Genomic DNA, 21,698 nt, shown 5'->3' with positions numbered 1-21,698 from the left:
TACTTCCATAAAAATTCAGGCTGTATCTGAAAGTGACAGCTAACATGTTGGATCCTTTTTGCAATGTTGAAACATTTCTGATTATGTATTCCCCAAATAAATCCCAACTCATCCGCTTCACAGGGAGAGCAAAGTTTATGTCAATGTAACTTGAAAACAAAACAAGTGTTGCAGTGAATTGTGCACTCTAGGAGCCAAGCTGAGGCTATACTGAGGATCCCAGGTCATCAGTTAAACTTGCCATGTTGGTGAAAGAGAGAAGATAAGATAAGCTGATTACCACCTTGCATCAACTAATCAAGAAATAACATCGGAATAGGCTGCAAAGGCAACTGTTCACTCAACCAAATTCCAGAACAGTGGGAAAAGCTAAAATATAGGCACATACTATAAATATTCAGCGGCAAAACTGACCACAAAACAATAAGATCGCCTCTGTGAAATAATCCTTTCAAAATTATTACATCACAGAAAAATGTACGTGAAATAATTGAGAGTTCTAGATTATAGGTCCCTTAGAAGAATTGATTGTTTAAATTTGCTATGGTGCACGTCTCAGAAATAATTCTTATTAAACATGCTGCTTTTGCATGGTCTTTGAAATTAACCCTGTAGTTTTCATTAGTAAAACTTATGTTTGCCCAAAAAAGTTGACAAAAAGTTTAAGGATCTCTGACACAGGAAATAGTGCTGTCACCATCATACCATATACTATGTTGGGGACGGAGAAGAGAGAGAGAAAATTTCATTTCCTAGTCTTATTCACATGTTGTGTTGCCACGTCAGTCTCTGAATTAGCCAAATATGTCAAGCTCCTCCCTACTTCCTCTTTGTTTCTATCTCCTTCAACTGACCTCAGACTTACTGAATGGTTTCCCCACCCAGTTACATACTCCATTCTTTTAAAAAGTTGCTAACTGCCTGGGGAGAGGGGGAACGGGCGCAAGCATCAAACCCAGGCCCAGAACTCCACAGGAAGCGCTCAGACCATGGGCAACACACCGCAGCTTACCTCAACCAGAGGAGAAGAGGGCTCACGAAGCTCTAGCTCACAAAGAACCCAGCCTATGAAGCTCCTGATTGGGGCTGAACATGAGCTGCTAATGTGACTCTCTGGCCAACAGAGCTAATGCAATCATGGGACACATAAACAGGGGAATCTTTAGTAGGAGTAGAGAATGGATTTTACCTCCATATTTGGCAAAGTGTGACCACTGCTGGAATGCTGTAACCAGTTCTTGTGCCCACAATTGAAGAAGGATATTGATAAATTGGAAAGGGTTCAGAGAAGAGCCATGAACATGATAAAAGATTAAAAATCATGCCTTATAATTATAGACTCAAGGAGTTCGATCTATTTAGTTTAACAAAAAAAAAAAAAAAGGTTAAGGGGCGACTTGACCACACTCTGTAAGTATCTATATGGACAACAAATATTTAATAATGGGCTCTTCAATCTAGCAGAAAAAGATATAAAATGATCCAATGGCTGGAAGTTGAAACTAAATCAATTCAGACTGGAAAGGAGGCATACATTTTTGAGAGTGAGGGCAATTAACCATAGGAACCATAGGTGGGATTCTCCACCACTGGCAATTTTTAGATCAAGATCGAATATTTTTTAAAGATATACTCTTGATTCAAAAGAATTATTTTGGGGGAAGTTCTATGGCCTGTGTTATACTGGAGGTCAAACTAGATAATCGCAGTGCTCCCTTCTAGCCTTGGAAGCTATGAATCTTCTCTTGGCATGTGCTAGAATAACCACAGTGATTAAACGAGATATATGGCGATGTAGGGTAAATTAGCTGGCCATTGAGCTACATTTACCTCCTGTAAGTCAAAGGTATAGCACTGGAAAACTAATGACATTTACTGGTACCATCACATATAGACAGAGTGAGGGCAACTGCAGGAAAGATTGAGGAGAGTACCGCAGTGCAGCAACACAATTAAGGGGCTAAAAGCAGTCAGTCCCTGAGTCCCACTACAAATAAGCACCTACCATATCCTTCCAGACGTAAAGCCTGTGGCTTGAAGCTTTAGAGAGAAGGGAGCTCAATATTGTCATCTGCTGGTGAAATGGGAGAAGAACGGCCCACAACAACTTAAGATCTGCAGATAGGAAGGGGCTTCACTGGCGAGGGAGATCTCTGCCAGCATCAGTTAGAGGGCAAGGAGAATTGACTGAATGGGTCAGGCTTCATTTGCATATTATGTGATGGCGTGGTGCATTCTGAATAAAATGCAGTTTAGTTTTGCCTTTAGGAGCAATTAAATGCAATTGACTTTGTTGGGAAATACAAGGACAAGATACTGAATGTGCCTGAGGTCATCCTGACCGAGATTGTGATCAGGCGAAGTTGAGTAACGGAGCATGGACAGAGGTAAGGGAGAAAGAGAGGGAAAAGGCTCCTGACAGCTGCTGGAAGTGCTTCTCTGCCGGTGAGGACTCTGTCAAGTGTCCCAGACACCACTGATCTCATCCTGAGAGTTGAGCTGAGACTGCTGAACAGCGCATTGTCTAGGCAGCTTCAAGGCAGTAGTGGCAGCTTGGTGGCAACAGATGATGCAGAGCATCAGTGGCAGTAGCACCTCTGAGGTGATGGATGGCACAGAGCAGTGGAAGAGGTAGGCAGCTTGGACTGAAACCACAGACAGAGCAGCAGTCTATCCATGGGACTCTGGTGTGGGCATCCCTACCCAGCAATTAAAGCTGAAATCACTCCAGCTGAGTTAGGGAGAGGAGCCCCCAGAGCTGCCCAGGCAGCAGCAACCTGTTAGATAGAGTCCTTGGAGTTCTCCAGTCCAGGTTAGCTAACTGTGAGCAGGGAGCTGAGGTGGTAGGAAGTGGCCAGAACACATTAGTCACTCATAATGGCCAAAGAAGGACCAAGGTGAGTACTACTTTTAAGACATCCTGGAAGGTGGGAGTATTACATCATATAATTTGTTACTTGGTGGTTTTACCAACTCATTGTGTTGTCTACCTCCCCCTCTACACCTCCAAAGTTCTCTTTGTTATAACCTCTGGACTCAGCGCTTGCAAGAACTGCCCATAAGGGGCAGCCAGGGTGGTTTATGTAGGTTCCCAGATTTCTGGGTGGGGGCTTAAGCCAGTGTTAGTTAAGTCTTTAAGGAAATTTCTAGAAAATTAAACCTGGCCATTTCTGCTGCCAACACCACCTGGCAGAAGAATTAAAGAGACTATCAAAAAACTCCCAAATATCGTCTCCCATGTCAGAATTTCTCTGAAAGCTGCCAAACCCTCCCATGCACTAACCTTTATGTCCTTATTAGCTCTCTATTAAATTCTGTTGAGTTCTATTTTTTTAAACTTTCTCTCATGGAGGAGCTATAGTTCCTGTGCAAACATTTCCACCTTAGAAAATTTAAGCAATATCTTCGTTGTACCAGATCTGTCAGGTCACTACCTGTCCAATTTACCAGATGAACATGCATATAATCAGTCAGTGTGAAATGCAGAAAAGTAAAACAATGTTTAAACAAGGCTGGACCCCTGAAGGAGACATAATCTAGTGTTCCATGCACAAAACTCAAAGTCAGAAACCCCTGAGTTCTACTCTACCTCGGACACTACACCTCCCCTTCTATGAAATTGAGTATAATACCCCTTACAATACTTATCTTACAGAGTTCTGGTGAAGTTAGTTAATGTTTATACAGCACTCTGAAGATTATAATTTTCCCTTTTACCTTATACTAGTGGTAATATGGAGATCTTTTGGACTGCATCAGATCATTTTTATTAAGTAGGCTATTGCTAACTGTACACAAAACTTGGCAAACAACGCCAGGATATTCTTCTCTTTCTCTCCCCCCCCCATGATGAATTTTGATGATAAAAATTTAGGTATTCCCTTAAGAAAATACATATTAAAGAATAACAATGAAAAAACATATAAAATAGAAGGGATGAGCACCATATACATACTTGACATCGTCAAAGTCACTCATCTGCAGCTTCAGGAGATCTGCCACATCCTTTATTAACTCCAAACCCTTTTCCACATTCAGCGGGCTGTTGAAAGGGAAAAAGAAAATGCAGCATTATGAAAATGGAACTCATCAATACTTGAGAGGCAAAATGTCCCCAAAGAGTTATCACCTTGGCTTGTCAGGGTCTGAAAATTACTGCTTACAGTATTCCTGTCACATAGCGATTGTGATATCAAGGGAATTGGGATCAGGTGCTTCTTCAGGCATGATGAATCACCTGAATTTTCCAGCAATAAGACAAACAATAAGGTGTAAATGGAATTGTTAGGAAGTGTAATGGGCCCATGATGCAGTGACCGTTTCATCTCAAGCCTCAATAAAAAATGTAATAAAGTAAACAGAAAGAAAGAGTGAAAAGGATTGGCGAGACAAGGATGGAAACAAACAATGAAAGTCAAATTGCAGGGCTCTGTATCAAATGGACAAGGGAAAAGCATATTTTTAAATTCATTAGTTTTTTTTAATGAATCCTGACCCAGGGAAAGGATGCAAAAATATTATGGATTTGAAAGTAAACAATGGAGATAGGCACACAGAGGAGGAGAGGCTGATTAGATAGATGGAAGACACTTTGGTGTGTGTGTGCTGCTGACATAACCTGCCTTCAATCTTTTTAAATTTTCTCAATGCCACATTTACATTTTTTAATTTAGAAAACAAGTTGCAATCAAGCGTATCACATGTGCAGTGTTATCATTTAAGAAAGCATTTAGCTACATGCAAAATGTTCATTTATAAAAAGTTTCAGGTTATTAGTTAAGAGTTTTTTAGGCTCTCTTATAACTCGAAAGATGTATTGCAAACATTACATTTTCTATCTGTGATGTATTGACAGCAATGTTCAATAACTCCAACAGATACAACATTTTCAAACCTATCTGGATGGGGGCTTAAAAGTTTCTTGACACCTTAAATGACTGCTTCTTGGAGCAGCTAGTCTTGGAACCTACAAGAGAAGAGGCAATTCTTGATTTAGTCCTAAGTGGAGCACAGAACATGGTCCAAGAGGTGAATATAGCTGGACTGCTTGGTAATAGAGACCATAATATATGGTAACTAAATTTAACATCCCTCTGGCGGGAAAAACACCACAGCAGCCCAACACTGTAACATTCCATTTAATTTCAGAAAGGGGAACAACACAAAAACGAGGAGGTTAGTTAAACAGAAATTTAAAAGGTACAGCGCCAACAGTGAAATCCCTACAGGCTGCATGGAAACTTTTTAAAGACACCATAACAGATGCTCAACTTAAATGTATACCCCAAATTAAAAAACATAGATGATAACAAAAAAAGTGCCACCGTGGCTAAACAACAAAGTAAAAGAATCAGTGAGAGGCAAAAAGGCATCCTTTAAAAAGTGGAAGTTAAATCCTAGTGATGAAAACAGAAGGAGCATAAATTCTGGCAAACTAAATGTAAAAATATAATTAGGAAGGCCAAAAAAGAATTTGAAGAACAGCTAGCCAAAGACTCAAAAAGTAATAGCAAAAAATTTGTTAAGTACATCAGAAGCAGGAAGCCTGCTAAACAACCAATGGGGCCACTGGACGATCGAGATGCTAAAGGAGCATTCAAGGACAATAAGGCCATTGTGGAGAAAATAAATGAATTCTTTGCATCAGTCTTCATGGCTGAGGATGTGAGGGAGAGTCCCAAACCTGAGCCATTCTTTTTAGGTGACAAATATGATGAACTGTCTCAGATTGAGGTGTCATTAGAGGAGGTTGTAGAACAAATTGATAAACTAAACAGTAATAAGTCACCAGGACCAGATGCTATTCACCCAAGAGTTCTGAAGGAACTCAAATACAAAACTGCAGAACCACTAACTGTAGTCTGTAACCTATCATTTAAATCAGCTTCTGTACCAAATGACTGAAGGATAGCTAATGTAACGCCAAATTTTAAAAGGGCTCCAGAGGTGATCCCAGCAATTACAGGCCAGTAAGCCTGTCTTCAGTACCAGGCAGATGGTTGAAACTATAGTAAACAACAAAACTGTTAGACACATAGATGAACTTAATTTGTTGGGGAAGAGTCAACATGGTTTTTGTAAAGGAAAATCATGCCTCACCAATCTACTAGAATTCTTTGAGGGGGTCAACAAGCATGTGGACAAGGGGGATACAGTGGATATAATGTACTTAGATTTTCAGAAAGCCTTTGACAAGGTCCCTCACCAAAAGCTCTTAAGCAAAGTGAGCTGTCATGGTATAAGAGGGAAAGTGCTCTCATAGCTTGGTAACTGTTTAAAAGATAGGAAACAAAGGGTAGGAATAAATGGTCAGTTTTCAGAATGGAGAGCGGTAAATAGTGGTGTCCCCCAGGTGTTTCTACTGGGCCCAGTCCCATTCAACATAGTCATAAATGATCTGGAAAAAGGGGTAAACAGTGAAATGGCAAAATTTGCAGATGATACAAAACTACTCAAGATAGTTAAGTCCCAGGCAGACTGCAAAGAGCTACAAAAGGATCTCTCAAAACTGGGTGACTGGGCAACAAAATGGCAGATGAAATTCAATGGTGATAAATGCAAAGTAATGCACATTGGAAAACATAATCCCAACTATACATATAAAATGATGGGGTCTAAATTGGCTGTTACCACTCAAGAAAGAGATCTTGGAGTCATTGTGGATCATTCTCTGAAAACATCCACTCAATGTGCAGCGGCAGTCAAAAAACCAAACAGAATGCTGGGAATCATTAAGGAAGGGATAGATAATGACAGAAAATATATTGCCGTTATATAAATCCATGGTGTGTCCACATCTAGAATACTGCGTGCAAATGTAGTCATCCCATCTCAAAAAAAATATATTGGAATAGGAAAAGGTTCAGAAAAGGGCAACAAAAATGATTAGGAGTATGGAACGGCTGCCATATGAGGAAAGATTAATAAAACTGGGACTTTTCAGCCTGGAAAAGAGACAACTAAGTGGGGATATGATAGAGGTCTATAAAATCATGACTGGTGTGGAGAAAGTAAATAACGAAATGTTATTTACTCCTTATAACACTAGGAGTCGCCAAATGAAATTAATAGGCAGCAGGTTTAAAACAAACAAAAGAAAGCCTTTTTTTCACATAACGCACAGTCAACCTGTGGAACTCCTTGTCAGAGGATGTTATCAAGGTCCAAAACTATAACAGGGTTCAAAAAAGAACTAGATAAATTCATGGAGGATAGGTCCATCAATGGCTATTATCCAGAATGGATAGGGATGGTGTCTCTAGCCTCTGTTTGCCAGAAGCTGGGAATGGGCGACAGGGGACGGATCACTCGATAATTACCTGTTCTGTTCATTCCCTCTGGGGCACCTGGCATTGGCCACTGTCAGAAGACAGGATACTGGGCTAGATGTACCTTTGGTCTGACCCAGTATGGCTATTGTTATGTTCTTATGGATTTGATTAAAGGGTGCTTTTCAACATTGTTAAACCCCAGTGTTCATATAATTAAACTTTAAAAGCATGAGTCAGCTCATTTATGCCAGTGTAAATCAGAAAGAATTCTAGTGAAGCCAATGCAGTAAAGTGAGAAGAGGATCAGGCCCTACATTTTTACTTCGAAACTTTGGAGGAAGAGGAGGGGGTGATAGAGGGAAAAAAGAAATCTCTTAAAGGTGATTTCTTTATGTAGGCCAAGAAGGAAAAAAAGAAAAAGAAAGATTTTCCAGGACCTACTTTATTTATTGTTTTTACTTATTTCAATGAAAGATTTCACCTGCAAGTTTTTATCAATCATCATCGTTTTATGTATTGTCTACTGGGCTGCAATGAGCACTTTTATTTATTTATTTTACTGTGTTTTGCCTACAGTGCCCTAGGATATCTCATTTAGACTTTGGTTAGGACAGAATTACTCAGCTTCTCTTCACATTCCTATAGTCCTAACCCAAAATGCTCAAGGGACATCCTGTCACACAGACAGAGGTACCACCTCAGGGTACCATATAAACTTAAGAGTTCTTCTACATGTAAAAGGCAGAGATGTTCCTGTGTAAAAGTAAAGTAAAGAATATAAGCACTTCTGCGAGAAAAAAAATACCATGGATTAGTCATAAAAAAAAACACCTTACATTTCAAGGATTGACAGCGGATAGAACTCTGATTATTTACAGATAACCATGAAAGTAGATTGTCATAGTGACTCAGGGGCTTATGTGTTAATTAGATCCTTTCCTTCCAAAGATGCTGGTTTAAATGTAGGGGGATGATTGCTGTCAGGAGGTAGATTTTTACTGTAATAGCAAGTACACACAGAAGTGCAAGGAAAGAGGACTGGAGAAGGGCAATACTTTAAAAAGGGGAACAAAGAGGATTCAGAGAATTATAGACCAATTAGAATTCAGAGAATTATAGACCAATCAGCCTAACTTGGATACCTGGAACAAATTATTAAACAATCCATTTATAAGCACCGAGAGAATAATAGGATCATAAGGAATAGCCAGCATGGATTTGTCCAGAACAAATCATTCCAAACCAACCTACTTTCCTTCTTTGACAGAGTAACTGGCCTAGCGGCGGCGGGGTAAATGTGATATATCTTGACTTTAGTAAGGCTTTAAATACAGTTCCCCACATGACATTCTCAAAAGCAAACAAGGGAAATGTGGTCTAGATGAAATTGCTATAAGGTGGGTGCACAACTGGTTGAAAGACTATACTCAAATAGTAATTGTCAATGGTTCACTGTCAAACTAGGAGGACGTATCTAGTGGGATCCCTCAGGGGTGAGTCTTGCATCCGGTACTATTCAATATTTTCATTAATGACTTCGATAATGGAGTGGAGAATGTGTTTATACAATCTGAAGATGACACCACGCTGGGAGGGATTGAAAACACTTTGGAGGACAGGATTAGAATTCAAAACAACCTTGACAAATTGGAGTATTGGTCTGAATTCAGCAAGATGAAATTAAATAAAGACAAGTGCAAAGTACTTCACTTAGGAAGGAACAATCAAATGCACAACTACAAACTGGGGAATAACTAGCTAGGTGGGAGTTACAGTGGATCACAAATTGAAAATGAGTCAACAATGTGATGCAGCTGCAAAAATGCTAACATTATTCTGGGGTGTATTAACAAGAAGTGTTGTATGATAGGGTATGTCTACACTACGAAATTAGGTCAAATTTATAGAAGTCGGTTTTTTAGAAATCGTTTTTATATATTCGAGTGTGTGTGTCCCCACAGAAAATGCTCTAAGTGCATTAAGTGCATTAACTCGGCGGAGTGCTTCCACAGTACCGAGGCTAGAGTCGACTTCCGGAGCGTTGCACTGTGGGTAGCTATCCCACAGTTCCCGCAGTCTCCGCTGCCCATTGGAATTCTGGGTTAAGATCCCAATGCCTGATGGGGCTAAAACATTGTTGCAGGTGGTTCTGGGTACATATCGTCAGGCCCCCCTTCCCTCCCTCCCTCCGGGAAAGCAAGGGCAGACAATCGTTTTGCGCCTTTTTTCCTGAGTTACCTGTGCAGACGCCATACCAAGGCAAGCATGGAGCCCGCTCAGGTAACCGTCACCGTATGTCTCCTGGGTGCTGGCAGACGTGGTACTGCATTGCTACACAGCAGCAGCAACCCCTTGCTTTGTGGCAGCAGATGATGCAGTAGGACTGGTAGCTGTCATCATCATGTCCGAGGTGCTCCTGGTCACGTCGGCCAGGAGCGCCTGGGCAGACATGGGTGCAGGGACTACATTAGAAGTGACTTGACCAGGTCATTCTCTTTAGTCCTGCAGTCAGTCCTATTGAACCATCTTATGGTGAGCAGGCAGGCGATATGGATTGCTAGCAGTCCTACTGTACCATCTTCTGCCAGGCAGGCAAGAGATGAGGATGGCTAGCAGTCCTACTGCACCATCTTCTGCCGAGCAGCCATGAGATGTGGATGGCTTGCAGTCCTTCTGCACCGTCTGCTGCCAGCCAAAGATGTAAAAGATAGATGGAGTGGATCAAAACAAGAAATAGACCAGATTTGTTTTGTACTCATTTGCTTCCCCCGCTCCCCCGTCTCCGGGACTCATTCCTCTAGGTCACACTGCAGTCACTCACAGAGAAGGTGCAGCGAGGTAAATCTAGCCATGTATCAATCAGAGGCCAGACCAACCTGCTTGTTCCAATAAGAACAATTACTTAGGTGCACCATTTCTTATTGGAACCCTCCGTGAAGTCCTGCCTGAAATACTCATTGATGTAAAGACACCCCCTTTGTTGATTTTAATTCCCTGTAAGCCAACCCTGTAAGCCATGTCGTCAGTCACCCCTCCCTCCATCAGAGCAATGGCAGACAATCGTTCCGCGCCTTTTTTCTGTGCGGACGCCATACCAAGGCAAGCATGGAGGCCGCTCAGCTCACTTTGGCAATTAGGAGCACATTAAACACCACACGCATTATCCAGCATTATATGCAGCACCAGATCCTGGCAGAGCGATACCAGGCGAGGACGCGACGTCAGCGCAGTCAAGTGAGTGATCAGGACATGGACACAGGTTTCTCTCAAAGCATGGGCCCTGCCAATGCATGCATCATGGTGCTAATGGGGCAGGTTCATGCTGTGGAACGCCGATTCTGGGCTCGGGAAACAAGCACAGACTGATGGGACCGCACAGTGTTGCAGGTCTGGGACGATTCCCAGTGGTTGCGAAACTTTCGCATGCGTAAGGGCACTTTCATGGAACTTTGTGACTTGCTTTCCCCTGCCCTGAAGCGCATGAATACCAAGATGAGAGCAGCCCTCACAGTTGAGAAGCGAGTGGCGATAGCCCTGTGGAAGCTTGCAACGCCAGACAGCTACCGGTCAGCTGGGAATCAATTTGGAGTGGGCAAATCTACTGTGGGGGCTGCTGTGATGCAAGTAGCCAACACAATCAAAGATCTCCTGATATCAAGGGTAGTGACCCGGGGAAATGTGCAGGTCATAGTGGATGGCTTTGCTGCAATGGGATTCCCTAACTGTGGTGGGGCCATAGATGGAACCCATATCCCTATCTTGGCACCGGAGCACCAAGCCAGCGAATACATAAACCGCAAGGGGTACTTTTCAATAGTGCTGCAAGCTCTGGTGGATCACAAGGGACGTTTCACCAACATCAACGTGGGATGGCCGGGAAAGGTACATGACGCTCGCATCTTCAGGAACTCTGGTCTGTTTCAAAAGTTGCAAGAAGGGACTTTATTCCCAGACCAAAAAATAACTGTTGGGGATGTTGAAATGCCTATAGTTATCCTAGGGGACCCAGCCTACCCCTTAATGCCACAGCTCATGAAGCCATACACAGGCAGCCTGGACAGTAGTCAGGAGCTGTTCAACTACAGGCTGAGCAAGTGCAGAATGGTGGTAGAATGTGCATTTGGACATTTAAAGGCACGCTGGCGCAGTTTACTGACTCGCTTAGACCTCAGCGAAACCAATATTCCCACTGTTATTACTGCTTGCTGTGTGCTCCACAATATCTGTGAGAGTAAGGGGGAGACGTTTATGGCGGGGTGGGAGGTTGAGGCAAATCGCCTGGCTGCTGGTTACGCGCAGTCAGACACCAGGGCGGTTAGAAGAGCACAGGAGGGCGCAGTATGCATCAGAGAAGCTTTGAAAACTAGTTTCATGACTGGCTAGGCTATGGTGTGAAAGTTCTGTTTGTTTCTCCTTGATGAAACCCCCGTCCCTTGGTTCACTCTACTTCCCAGTAAGCTAATCACCCTCCCCTCCTCCCTTCGATCACTGCTTGCAGAGGGAATAAAGTCATTGTTGCTTCACATTCATGCATTCTTTATTCATTCATCACACAAATAGGGGGATGACTACCAAGGTAGCCCAGGAGGGGTGGTGGAGGAGGGAAGGGAAATGCCACACAGCACTTTAAAAGTTTACAACTTTAAAATTTATTGAATGCCAGCCTTCTTGTTTTTGGGCAATCCTCTGAGGTGGAGTGGCTGGTTGGCCGGAGGCCCCCCCACCGCGTTCTTGGGCATCTGGGTGTGGAGGCTATGGAACTTGGGGAGGAGGGCGGTTGGTTACACAGGGGCTGTAGTGGCAGTCTGTGTCCAGCTGCCTTTGCTGCAGCTCAACCATACACTGGAGCATACTGATTTGATCCTCCAGCAGCCTCAGCATTGAATCCTGCCTCTCTCATCAAGCTGCCACCACATTTGAGCTTCAGCCCTGTCTTCAGCCCACCACTTACTCTCTTCAGCCCGCCACCTCTCCTCCCGGTCATTTTGTGCTTTCCTGCACTCTGACATTATTTGCCTCCATGCATTCGTCTGTGCTCTGTCAGTGTGGGAGGACAGCATGAGCTCAGAGAACATTTCATCACGAGTGCATTTTTTTTTCTTTCTAATCTTCACTAGCCTCTGGGAAGGAGAAGATCCTGTGATCATTGAAACACATGCAGCTGGTGCAGAAAAAAAAAGGGACAGCTGTATTTAAAAAGACACATTTTATAGAACAGTGGCTACATTCTTTCAGGGTAAACCTTGCTGTTAACATTACATACATAGCACATGTGCTTTCGTTACAAGGTCGCATTTTGCCTCCCCCCACCACGTGGCTACCCCCTCAACCCTCCCCCCTCCCCGTGGCTAATAGTGGGGAACATTTCTGTTCAGCCACAGGCAAACAGCCCAGCAGGAATGGGCACCTCTGAGTGTCCCCTGAAGAAAAGCACCCTATTTCAACCAGGAGACCATGAATGAAATCTCACTCTCCTGAGGATAACACAGAGAGATAAAGAACGGATGTTGTTTGAACGCCAGCAAACATACACTGCAATGCTTTGTTGTACAATGATTCCCGAGTACATGTTACTGGCCTGGAGTGGTAAAGAGTCCTACCATGGAGGACGCAGTAAGGCTGCCCTCCCCAGAAACCTTTTGCAAAGGCTTTGGGAGTACATCCAGGAGAGCCGCGAATGCCAGGGCAAATTAATCCTTTCACATACTTGCTTTTAAACCATGTATAGTATTTTAAAAGGTACATTCACCGGAGGTCCCTTCTCCGCCTGCTGGGTCCAGGAGGCAGCCTTGGGTGGGTTTGGGGGGTACTGGCTTCTGGTCCAGGGCGAGAAACAGTTCCTGGCTGTCGGGAAAACCGGTTTCTCCGCTTGCTTGCTGTGAGCTATCTACAACCTCATTGTCACCATCATCATCATCATCTTCTTCGTCCCCAAAACCTGCTTCTGTGTTGCCTCCATCTCCATTGAAGGAGTCAAATAACATGGCTGGGGTAGTGGTGGCTGAACCCCCTAAAATGGCATGCAGCTCATCATAGAAGTGGCATGTTTGGGGATCTGACCTGGAGCGGCCATTCACCTCTCTGGTTTTCTGGTAGGCTTGCCTCAGCTCCTTAAGTTTCACACGGCACTGCTTCGGGTCCCTGTTATGGCCTCTGTCCTTCATGCCCTGGGAGATTTTGACAAAGGTTTTGGCATTTCGAAAACTGGAACGGAGTTCTGATAGCACGGATTCCTCTCCCCATACAGCGATCAGATCCCGTACCTCCCGTTCAGTCCATGCTGGAGTTCTTTTGCGATTCTGGGACTCCATCATGGTCACCTCTGCTGATGAGCTCTGCATGGTCACCTGCAGCTTGCCACGCTGGCCAAACAGGAAGTTCGCGGTTCTTTTCCTGTCTACCTGGCCAGTGCATCTGAGTTGAGAGTGCTGTCCAGAGCGGTCACAGTGGAGCACTCTGGGATAGCTCCCGCAGGCCAATACCGTCGAATTGTGTCCACAGTACCCCAATTCGACCCGGCAAGGCCGATTTAAGCACTAATCCACTTGTCGGGGTGGAATAAGGAAATCGATTTTAAGAGCCCTTTAAGTAAAAAAAAAGGGCTTCATCGTGTGGACGGGTGCAGGTTTACATCGATTTAACGCTGCTAAATTCGACCTAAAGTCCTAGTGTAGACCAGGGCTAAGACATGGGAGGTAATTGTCTTGCTCCACTAGACGCTTGTGAGGCCTCAGCTGGAGTACTGTGTCCAGTTCTGGGCACCATATTTTAAGAAAGATGTGGACAAATTTTAGACAGTCCAGAAGAGAGCAACAAAAATTATATAAGGTTTAGAAAACCTGACCTATGAAAAAACTTTTTAAAAATGGGGCATATTAAGTCTTAAGAAAAAAAGACTGAGGCAGGGAGGAAGCTGATAAGTGTTCAAATATGTTAAGGACCATTCAAAAAAGGAGGGTGATTAATTCTTCTCCATATCCAATTAAGGCAGGACAAGAAGTAATGAGCGTAATCTGAGCAACAGAGATTTAGGTTAGATATTAGGAAAAGCTTTCTAAGTATACTGGTAGTTATACTCTGGAGTAGTCTTTCAAGGAAGGTTGTGGAATCCCCATCAGTGGAGGTTTTTAAGAACAAGTTGGACAAACATCTGTCAGGGATGGTCTATATATACTTGGTCCTACCTCAGCGCCAGGGGCTGGACTTGACTTCATAGAATCATAGAATATGAGGGTTGGAAGGGACCTCAGGAGGTCATCTAATCCAACCCCCTGCTCAAAGCAGGACCAATCCCCAACTAAATCATCCCAGCCAGGGCTTTGTCAAGCCTGACCTTAAAAACCTCTAAGGAAGGAGACTCCACCACCACCCTACATAACGCATTCCAGTGCTTTACCACCCTCCTAGTGAAAAAGTTTTTCCTAATATCCAATCTAAACCTCCCCCACTGCAACTTGAGACCATTATTCCTTGTTCAGTCATCTGCTACCACTTAGAACAGTCTAGCTCCATCCTCTTTGGAACCCCCTTTCAGGTAGTTGAAAACAGCTATCAAATCTCCCCCTCATTCTTCTCTTCTGCAGACTAAACAATCCCAGTTCCAGCCTCTCCTCATAAGTCAACAATGTGACTTCTCAAGGCCCCTTCCAGCCCTGCATTTTTATGACTCTATGATTAGTAGGTGACAGAGACAATGTTCTGAATAGTCAAAGGGGTAGGCAGTGGCATTGTAGGATTGTATCTGGGAGAACAAATTGCACCTGCAACCCTTGCATTTCCTGTGTACATGGGTATGGCAGTAGTATAATGATGTTGTGGTGGATGACATATAGCACAGAGCACGTGCAAAACACTTGTAGTACATGGTAACAGAATAGCTAGCTAACTGCAATGCCAAAATGCTCTAGTGCAGCGGTGGGCAACCTGTGGAGCGTGGGCCACATGTGGCCCATCAGGGTAATCCGCGAGACAGTTTGTTTACATTTGCACGGCCGCCTGCAGCTCCCAGCAGCCGCAGATCGCCATTCCAGGCCCCTGGGAGCTGCGGGCAACTGTGCAAATGTAAACAAACTGTCTGGCGGCCCGCCAGCAGATTACCCTGACGGGCTGTGTGCGGTTGCCCACCACTGCTCTAGTGTACACAAGGCCTCTTGTTCAAGAGCCAACCCTACATACCATTCTGTTTTTATGTTTAAGATCACATGTATAGTGGCAGATGACACCAAGCTGGAAAGTGTCAAAAATAAAATTAATTTTATTTTTGACACCTTTCAGCTTGGTGTCATCTGCCACTATATAGGCTGTCCTTTAAGGCTGATTTGAGAGCAAGCAAAGCGCAGGAGAATAAAACACAACTACTGACTATACTATACCGTATAAACTTTACAGCTCGCGATATATAAAGTCATTCTGCATTTTGTAGTGTGCTTAATAAGTAACTCTAAAAGTCACCATCCATTAAAATACATTCCCTCTCCTGCCCAAGGGTCATTACTGTGTAAACCAGCATTTCATTATTGAAACAAAGCACCTTACTTCCATCGGATTATCCTCAAACACCTTCTCTTTCTGTCACCAGCAATTTAAACATTATTTTTCAATTGAAAGCTCACAGAGCTAACAAAAAATGTATATTGAACCAGTGTCAGTGTTCTTATACAGTCTATCTCAGATCATGTGTAAAACAGACTTTGTTTAAAGGGCTAAGAAGAATGAAGTTATAAAGAGCATAAGGAAATACATACAATTTACTGGTGGGTTAAATAGATATAGATTATACTCTCTTAAAATCAGGCTCTGAGTCTTCACTCTCCAAAATCTTTCACCACTTTCTTTATTGTACCTCACTTCCCAGCCTCATTAGGCACACTACTCTGGCATACAGCTGTACCTGCTGCATCATGAGGCTCATTTTTCTATTTAAAATAGCAAACATTAGATGATGGTGTTACATTATCCCCTCAGATGAAATGGCTTCTTTGTTGAAACCAAGACTGCAGTGGCAACATTTGGCACCATGACTTAATCACAGCTCCCTTTGCAGAAACTTCCCTATCCCCATTTGTCATTTTAAAAATCAAGGGCCCAATCCAGAACTACTTGCTCAGGAAAAACCAATATGTACTTTAATTAACTCCCATTGGCTTCATTCGGAGGTTTGTCTGAGTAAGGACAGCAGGACCGGGCTATCATGCTATTTTAATTAGAGAAGGGCCTGATCTAAAACTGCAAAAACTTTTAATGGGAGCTGCTGCCTGCTCAGCCCTTTTGAAAATCAGGCCATCTATTTAGATGCCCAAATATGGATTAAGAAACCTAACATAAGGCAACCACTTTTGGAAATTTTGCCGCACAATGTACTGAACACTGAAATGAGAGAAAAACAGAGAGCACGGCAAACACACCAACCACTCGCTACATTGCAATCGTTTACACAGAGCCCTCGCTGTTAGAACGTGATTTTTAAAGAGCAGTTCTACACCTAAAATGACTCTAATAAGGGCATCGTGGAGTTCCACTCTCATTATCTGTCAATGACTTCCACAGCTAATCTGCTCAATTTACGAGAAAAAAAAGAAGTTTTTTCCTGCCCTCTGGTTTTACAAACTCCACTTGCAAGTGCCTCATAGTCACACCAGGCCATTTCCTTCTCATACACCAGCAAAAGAAATAAAGGTTTTGCTAGCCAAATTATGTCCTCAGTGTTATCTATGCAACCCCCCTGCCTTCAGTGGGATTAAACATATGTAACTAAGGCTATGTCTACACTAAGACCTTACAGCGGCACAGCTGTACCGCTGCAGCTACACCGCTGTAAGATCTCCTGTGTAGCTGCTCTATGCCAATGGGAGAGAGGTCTCCTGTTGGCATAATTAAACCACCCTGAATGAGCAGCGGTAGTTATGTCGGCGGGAGACGGTCTCCCGCCGACATAGCGCTGTCCACACCGGCACTTTTGTTGGTGAAATTTATATTGGTCAGAGATGGGTTTTTTTCACGCCCCTGACTGACAAAAGTTTTACTGACAAAAGTGAATGTAGACATAGCCTACGAGGAATTCAGAATATTATTCAGTTGATGCTGAATGAGGAATACAACCCAGTTCCCCTTCCCTCTGATCTGTTAGCTCTGCAGTGGTCACAAGAGTAAAGAGCAGCATTCATGGCAGTCCAGAAGGATTGTACACATTCCCTGGGGTCAGATGTGGGGAGCATGCAGTAGAGGCAGCCAGCAATTAAGGTGTGGCTTGACAAAAAGATACATTTTTAACATTACAAAATCTTCTCTGACTCCATTACTTAAAGAACAGAGCTGAACGCTGGATCCTGATCCCAGTCCTAGTTTAGCTTGGTGCCTTAATTACATATTTGGCGCTGTAACATTCCAATAGACATTTCTATAAGATTTCTATAAGATTCTATAACATTTCTATAAGATTTCTATAAGAATCTGTAAGATTCTATAAGACATTTCAAAGCTCAGCAGTGGGAATAAGAATACGCAGAGGCTACTTTGAAGTTGATAGATTACATCTCTCTTGAGTTGATCTAATGATTATATGTTCAAGGGTATGTTTGCAATTTCTGGTCAGAGAACAGGACAAAAATACATAAAAAAGGAGCGAGGTGAGTCCTGCAGGAAATGCCACTGAGCAATATGGCAGTTCCCTCAGCCTAGCACAGAATAGCACTCAGTTACTAATAAAAGCGACAGGGTAATGGCAAAGGGGAAGAAAAAACAGAGATGAAAAATGTTTTTTCTACATTTCTTGTGAAAACGATCCCATAAACTGGTCCATTTTTAGTGAAAATGTTTGATTTAGTTGTACAGATGGCTTGATTGTTAATATTTGCCAGGCCCACTCTAGTCCAAAGAGAGCAATATGTGTTTCACAGTAAGGTTGTCAGCCTCACAAGCAGTTGCTCTTATTTGTTTTTCCTTCTCAGAGTTGCCAAGTGTGTTCCAAAAACCACTTACTGAGCCTTAAAATCCGCATGTGCCACTGTTCAATTTATGTACTGTCCTTCCCAAACTGTACACAGTGCCTTTGCAATACATTTTTAAGAAACGTAATGCAGCACAGTAATGGATATCCATCCAGTTCTGTCAGATTAGTTCATGTGAATAATTTTCCAAAAAAATGAGGAATAACCTACAGCACAGAAATAAGCCTGACATTGGGAATTACACTCCTTAAAACTAAATGTCTGTCTAATCCCCAGTGAAATCTTAACTAAATTCTCAGATTCAGCATTCAGTATTTTCAATTTAAATCTTGGAAAGAGTCTTAATGGAACAGTTGTTTGTTTTCCACATGGATAACAATGTAAAAAAATGATGCATTGCCAAATAGAAGCTCCACATGCAAAACTTGTTGCATGATTACCTTAGGTAACCAGCCTCTATTATACACTTAAGCACACCAGGCAATGAAAGTAGCATATACAGAATGACTGTGAGATTAAAGGTAAACAGCTTCCAGTTGAAGATATTGGTAGGGATATAAAAGTCCTTTATGGCTTGGTTCACGGATACCTTAGAGATCCTTGTCCTCTTTGTGTTTTAACCCAGCAGCTCAAGTGATAACAATAATATTCCATTTGAGACACTCAAGTTAAGAGTCACTGATTGTGCTCATCCAGGGTCTGGATTACAGCTGGTTGGGAATTTTTCTGAGACACAATTTTTCATTGAGAAATGCAGATTTGTCCAAAACAAATATTTTCTCAGGAAAGGATCAGATTCATCTCAACTCAGATTCATTGGGAAGGTTTTTTATTTTTATTTCCATGATGGAGGGAAAAAAGAGAAAGAGACACTCTCCTCTCACTGTGGAGAGAGACCACAGTTCACATGCTTGCTTGTTTGGTTTAGAATAGGGACTTGAACATATATCTCAGGCAGCTGCCCTAACCACGAGCCTATTGGCTATCTAGGGTACGCTGCATGCATGTGTGTGTTCTCGTGCGCTCTCTCTCTCTCTCTCTCTCTCTCTCTCCCTCTCTGTCATTTTGTGGAAAATATTGAAAGGTCTCAGGTTTATCCCAATATGGAATGGAAATATTTTATAATATAATAAATATTAATACTTTAAGTCTTGAAAATATCTGTGGGATGGGAGAACCATTTCCCAACCAGCACTAGTCAGGATGTTTTCAGTGGTGGGTCCTTGCCTCTGGAATTTACTCTCCAGCTTAGTCTGACAAAGCCTGATTTTGATTACCCTCCATACACATTGTGAAACTTATACATTTGCCCAGGCTTCTTCAGTAGAGGATGGCTGAGTGAGTTAGGACAAGGCAGTCAAATATTAGAGAATGTTTTAATGCTGATTTGGGTCAATTTTTTTCCCTATTCATTTTTAAAGACATGTGCATTTTATCATCTGAAATACATAAAATTTCATTAAAAGCGGCAAAGAGTCCTGTGGCACCTTATAGACTAACAGATGCATTGGAGCATGAGCTTTCGTGGGTGAATACCCACTTTGTTGGATGCATGTAGTGGAAATTTCCAGAGGCAGATATAAATATGCAAGCAAGAATCAGGCTAGGGATAACGAGGTTAGTTCAGTCAGGGAGGATGAGGCCCTCTTCTAGCAGTTGAGGTGTGAACACCAAGGGAGGAGAAATTGTTTTGTAGTTGGCGAGCCATTCACCATCTTTGTTTAATCCTGAGCTGATGGTGTCAAATTAGCAAATGAACTGAAGCTCAGCAGTTTCTCTCTGAAGTCTGGTCCTGAATTGTTTTGCTGCAGGATGGCCACCTTTCAATCTGCTATTGTGTGTCCAGGGAGGTAGAAGTGTTCTCCTACAGGTTTTTGTATTTTGCCATTCCTAATATCTGATTTGTGTCCATTTATCCTTTTATGTAGGGACTGTCCAGTTTGGCCAATGTACATAGCAGAGGGGCACTGCTGGCACATGATGGCGTATATTACATTGGTGGACGTGCAGGTGAATGAACCGGTGATGGTGTGGCTGATCTGATTAGCTCCTGTGATGGTGTCGCTGGTGTAGATATGTGGGCAGAGTTGGCATCGAGGTTTGTTGCATGGATTAGTTTCTGAGTTAGAGTTACTATGGTGCGGTGTGTAGTTGCTGGTGAGAATATGCTTCAGGTTGGTGGGTTGCCTGTGGGTGAGGACTTCAAAGAGAAACACCATCACCTCAGGATTAAATTTGACACCATCAGTTTAGGATTATACAAAGACTGTGAATGGCTAGCCAACTACAAAAGCAGTTTCTCCTCCCTTGGTGTTCACACTTCAACTGCTAGAAGAGGGCCTCATCCTCCCTGATTGAACTAACCTCGTTATCCCTAGCCTGATTCTTGCTTGCATATTTATATCTGCCTCTGGAAATTTCCACTACATGCATCCGACAAAGTGGGTATTCACCCACGAAAGCTTATGCTGCAATACGTCTGTTAGTCTATAAGGTGCCACTGGACTCTTTGCCGCTTTTACAGATCCAGACTAACACGGCTACCCCTATGATATAAAATTTCATTGTTATTTTGCAATGATGCCCCCTTGCAATGACATAAAACTAACTTCAAAGACTCCTTTCTTAGCAGGGTGAACTGTAAGCCAAAATTAGAAAATCTCAATATAAAATACAGGTCTGGAAAAGTGTATGGAAAAGTTTTTTTAAAAAATAAACGATGGGAAAGATGCAAGAAAAATTGGACATCATTTTGTTTCATCTAGAGGCCACGTTTCTGATTAAACAAAACTGAGGACCAGATTCTCCTGTATGCTAAGGCCATCTCGTGCTGCATAAGCATACCAGAGCTGGATACTCTGCTGGCAGATATCTTGCCACTTTGATGCTTCTTGCACAGGCTGCCCCGAGTGTAATGTTGCATGGAGAGAATGCTGCATTCCAGGCACAGGGCTTGGGAAGGACAGGGAGTGGGCATTGGATCTTGAGGTAATATATGGGATAGATTTTGAGCTGCTCTGTAAGAACTTATTAATATTATATGTCCCATCTGTTTGTTATCGTGTTTCTTATATGAACAGAAGGGGTTAATTCAGAGGTTGGCTCTACCTACACACTAGCTTCAGATAGCCACCCATTGACCACTCTTGTGGGATAATACTAGACCCATTTTCTTTGATGTCCTACCTCTTACCCCCTACTGAACTCAGTGGACCAGTTTGTCTAGGTAAGATCAGAGGGGAACACAGGAGAACCAAAAAGCCCTGGAAACAAGACAAAGGGGTTTGGGGAGATAAAAGCAGTATTCGTAAGGAAGGGAGAGGGTGATGACTTGGAGTTGCTCATGAGAAGTGGTTCCCAAAGACACACACCCCAGAGACCATGGGTTTGGAGTAAAGAGGGACCTGCCTAAGTCTCTGCCAAAGGAAGGTAAGCCTGTAAGTAACACAGACATCAGTACAGGCCTTTTGTTGTTTTAAAA

General features: G+C 42.8%; 1 protein-coding gene across 3 annotated transcripts in view; it reads right to left on the bottom strand.

Moving 5' to 3' along the window:
* PTPRN2 (protein tyrosine phosphatase receptor type N2) overlaps positions 1 to 21,698 on the bottom strand; it is a 1,057,407-nt gene that overhangs the window by 575,499 nt on the left and 460,210 nt on the right. For all 3 annotated transcript variants that reach the window (XM_073334545.2, XM_073334547.2, XM_073334546.2), the window contains one exon: positions 3,956 to 4,042. In XM_073334545.2, the coding sequence (XP_073190646.1) occupies positions 3,956 to 4,042 (87 nt within the window). The remainder of the gene's footprint in view (positions 1 to 3,955; positions 4,043 to 21,698) is intronic.

Source organism: Lepidochelys kempii, chromosome 2, assembly GCF_965140285.1.
Source record: "Lepidochelys kempii isolate rLepKem1 chromosome 2, rLepKem1.hap1, whole genome shotgun sequence".
Taxonomy (NCBI): Eukaryota; Metazoa; Chordata; order Testudines; family Cheloniidae; genus Lepidochelys; species Lepidochelys kempii.
Note: the sequence above shows the minus strand (reverse complement) of the source record. Positions and strands in the feature narration are given on the sequence as shown.